The sequence below is a fragment of the Pundamilia nyererei genome, unplaced genomic scaffold, assembly GCF_000239375.1.
Source record: "Pundamilia nyererei isolate P.nyererei 1_Seehausen unplaced genomic scaffold, PunNye1.0 scaffold00106, whole genome shotgun sequence".
NCBI lineage: Eukaryota > Metazoa > Chordata > Actinopteri > Cichliformes > Cichlidae > Pundamilia > Pundamilia nyererei.
This window is the reverse complement of record NW_005187507.1, coordinates 1418057-1422048: the sequence shown is the minus strand read 5'-3', so window position 1 is coordinate 1422048 and position 3992 is coordinate 1418057. Positions and strand designations below refer to the sequence as shown.

Genomic DNA, 3992 nt, shown 5'->3' with positions numbered 1-3992 from the left:
AGGTTTAAACACCTGAGTTTCCTAATGTGCTCGCAGCCTGTTACAATTCTAGACAAAGGGTAGTAGCAACTTTAATTCATAACTTTCACATTCCAAACAATGCCCAAAGGCAAGATTAAGATTGCATACATATCTATTAGACGTGTTGCATTTACTTTAGATCTCAGTCTTATGCTTCAGTGTGTAGGGTTTCAAGGTTGAACATGACGTATAAATTGTAAAAAAATAAAAAAGGGTGTGTTTTCTTTCACTTTATGACATATAACTCTCCATGAAGGGGGAAGATTGTGCAGACTTTACTTTAGAAGCACAATGAATAACAGATCCTGTACTTCAGGCAACTTAAAACTCCATGAACACAAAATTCTACCTGCCATTTATGCCTTTGTTATGATTGTTGGTCTGGGAGGAAATGGATTGGGACTAAAGTCTCTGCTGCAGAAAAAGAAGAAACTTCGACACATTAATCTGTTCCTTCTGAACCTTGGAGTTGCTAATTTTTTATTCCTGCTAACACTCCCATTTTTGTCAGCGTACTACTTTATGGACAGTAAATGGATCTTTGGAGATGCCTTCTGCAAGATCACAAGATTCTGCTTCAACCTGAATTTATACGGCAGCATTGGATTCCTCACCTGTATAAGTGTGTACAGGTACCTGGCTATTGTCCATCCAATGAGGATGATGGGGAGAATAACTGTGACTCACTCTGTGGCTATCTCAGTTGTGGTTTGGCTGTTGGTGATTGCTCAAAGTCTTCCAGATATCTTCTTCTCCAAAATCTCACCAAATAAAACTGAAGAATGCTACCATACCACCTCTAACGAGTATGTGGAGGATTATCTGAAATACAGTGTGGGTTGGACATTGACTGGGTTTGTTATGCCACTCCTTATTTTACTTGGCTGCTATGGACATGTGACTCTTGTTCTCTGTCATGCAAATACCATAAAGGAGGTGGTGAAAAAACGAGTTTTAAAGTTGTTATTCATCTTGTGCCTTCTCTTCTCGGTTTGTTACATCCCCTATCATATTTTCAAGAACCTCAGCCTTTATTCAAGAGTTTTGTCAAAACAAGGGGAATGTCCAGATTGGGATGAGGGAGTCTTTGGGGCTCATCAAATAAGTCGTGGAATTGTGTGTTTGAACAGTGTTTTGACTCCCCTGGTTTACCTCCATGTAAAGGATTTCCCTACTCGATTCCAACAGCTGCTCCAGCGAACTCGCCAGATCTTTAATTGGCCGAAATCAAGGAGTGGCAGAATCCCTGTGACACAGTCTGATAAAGTTTAACAAGTTTGCCATATGTTAGAAATCTTAAAAATGTTTTAAATAAACCAGCTCTACACGCATGCATCTTTGTTGTAATTGTAATCCCACTGTACAAAATTTCACTGGTTTTGACTAAGTCAGTGCGGCACCCATGAGTATTTTGGGCATCAAGAACAAGTCTCAGATGTGTTCCTTATGTGTTCGTGCAAGAGGTTGTCAAATGTGCAGAGAGGCTCAGCTTGGTGACCTCTGTAGACACTGTTACCGTTGTGTTCAGGAGCGTCACCTGTCTCGAGGGTGTATACAGGAAACAGGAGCGGGCTACTGAGCTACAACCCACAGTAGCCCACTCATCATCCAGGTCCCAGGTAAATCCCGTCTCTGTGCAAAACATCTCACATGAACAAGCACCACAAAATGACTCTACACACACTGAAACTGCCCCCAAAGAGTCAAACAGCAACAAATTGACAAGCGACACATCTAATGGTTATATACACTGATAACAGCAAACCAAGCTCATCAGTCTCACTGGGAAAAGATGTACAGTTCAGTGTCACCTGGATAAGGTACCAGTAGAGGCCCTGTGGGACACCGGAGCTCAGGCAAGTCTTATTAAGAATGAGTGGCAAAAACAACACCTACCACACAGCACTGTCAGGCCACTTGCTGAGCTTTTGGGAACAGAACCTCTTGTCGCTTTAGCAGCTAATGAAATCCCATATGATGGGTGAATAGAGACAGAATTCTATTTGGACTGTAACCCTGAAAATTGTCTTCTAGCTCCAATGCTTGTATCCAGTGACCCGAGTGTTGCTCAACTGCCCATTACTGGATTTAATGTAATAGAGGAAGTTGTGCGTAAATGGGGCAAGTGTCAACCAAGATCACGCAACATTCAAAAAATCAGCTCAGTATTGGTAAACACTGCTAAATCAGTGCTAAAACTATTGCAGTCACCAGACCAAAGCCAAAGTTTGGGCACAGTACTGGCAGGAAAGAGAGGACGATGTCTGGCTGCTGAACAGATTACCACTACATATGTCCGTGCACATATTGGAGCGCAGTTTTCAGGACAGAGTCTGTTGTTTGTCCCAAATGAACCATCACAGTTGCCTGAGGGTCTTGTCATGCAAGAGGGACTGGTCACAATAACGGAGGTCAGGGCAGTGTATAACCCAGTTGCGATAGTTAATACCAATAAAGGGGATGCCAACTTAATTCCTCACACTGTTCTAAGACATCTGGAAGAAATAAAAGCAGTGTACCCCATCACCCCTGAAAAGACGCAAGACTCGGTGGAGCAGATTTCTTCACAGTCTCCTACACAGGTAAATGAGGATATTAACACATCCTCCTCCAGCCATAAGCCACCTCAGTGGGACCCTCCAGTTAAGATGGACCATCTCAGTAAAAATGAACAACAAACTGTGAGACAGCTGTTAAGAGAGGAATGTCATGCTTTTGCTTATGATGATAAAGATGTTGGGTGCATCCCCAGTTTAAACATGCACATCACATTGCATGACACAACACCTGTTCAAAAGACCTACATATCCATGCCAAAACCTCTGCACCAAGAGGTCAAAGACTATCTTCAAGATCTGCTGAACCATGGATGGATTTCAGAGTCCAGGTCACCCTACTCATCTCCAATTGTCTGCGTTCAGAAAAAGTCAGGTGAACTGAGATTGTGCTGTGATTACAGGGAATTCAACCGGAAGTCAGTACCAGACACGCACCCAATCCCCAGAATTCAGGACATGCTAGATTCCCTTCATGGCAGCTCATGGTTCTCTGTTCTGGATCAGGGGAAAGCATACCATCAGGGGTTCCTGGACCCTGACAGCCTTCATCACACCTTGGGGCTTATACCAGTGTAACTGCATACCCTTTGGCCTCAGCTCAGCCCCCGCAGAGTTCAGCAGAGCATGGAGGACTGTTTAAGGGGCCTGCGGGATGTAATCTGTCAGCCATATTTGGACGACAACCTTGTCCACTCTCCTTCATTTGATACTAATCTTGAACACATCAGAGCTGTCCTACAGAGATACCAAAAACATGGTATCAAACTCAGCCTACAGAAATGTGACATTTTCAAGAGAAAGGTATGTTTCCTTGGTCTGATGGTGTCTGAAGAGGGATATACCATGGACACAGTGGAAATAGTTCTCTACAAGCTCTCAGAAACAAACCACCATCCACAGTGGGGGAACTGAGTTGGGTCCTAGAATTCCTGTCCTACTATAGGTCCTATAGTATATATGGATAAGGTCTTCAATCATTTTGCTCTGAACTTTGCTTTCCCAGCACGAATCCACCATGACATGGGCAGGGGATTTGAGAATCACATGTTTTCTCAGCTGCAAAAAAGTCTGTGGTCTGCATGGCTCTCACACCACCCCATATCATCCACAAGGATGGGCAAGTGGAGCATTTCAACAGAACTTTATTGTCCATGTTGAGAACACTAACTAACCTTGAAAAGGCAGACTGGAAGTAGTCACTGGCAAAAGTAGTGCACGCCTACAACTGCACTCGGATTTTTCCTGTACTCTTTGTTGTTTGGCCGTACTCCGAGACTTCCTTTAGACATCTTGTTCAACTTGCCTTCACAGGAACAGCAATTAAGCTACGTGGAGTATGTGACAAAATGGCAACCCCGAATGAAGGAGGCCTATGAGACTGCATCAATGGCAGTCCAGAAAGAAGCTTCAAGA

The 3992-nt window shown here is 43.5% G+C and overlaps 1 protein-coding gene across 1 annotated transcript; it reads left to right on the top strand.

Annotated features, from left to right (window-relative positions):
• Positions 1-312: 312 nt before the first annotated feature.
• Positions 313-3155, top strand: LOC102199761 (P2Y purinoceptor 1-like). The gene is made up of 3 exons (XM_013912892.1): positions 313-1179; positions 1485-1640; positions 2943-3155. The coding sequence occupies exons 1-3, from the start codon at positions 313-315 to the stop codon at positions 3153-3155; spliced, it is 1236 nt and encodes a 411-aa protein (XP_013768346.1).
• Positions 3156-3992: the final 837 nt, after the last annotated feature.

Bases quoted from the DNA above. Each gene is read 5' to 3' on its own strand.
- LOC102199761 (XM_013912892.1), top strand. From the start codon at position 313: ATGAATAACAGATCCTGTACTTCAGGCAACTTAAAACTCCATGAACAC. The intron at 1,180-1,484 runs GTAAAGGATTTC...TTCGTGCAAGAG, and splicing joins CTCCCCTGGTTTACCTCCAT to GTTGTCAAATGTGCAGAGAG. The intron at 1,641-2,942 runs GTAAATCCCGTC...GTCTGCGTTCAG, and splicing joins ACTCATCATCCAGGTCCCAG to AAAAAGTCAGGTGAACTGAG.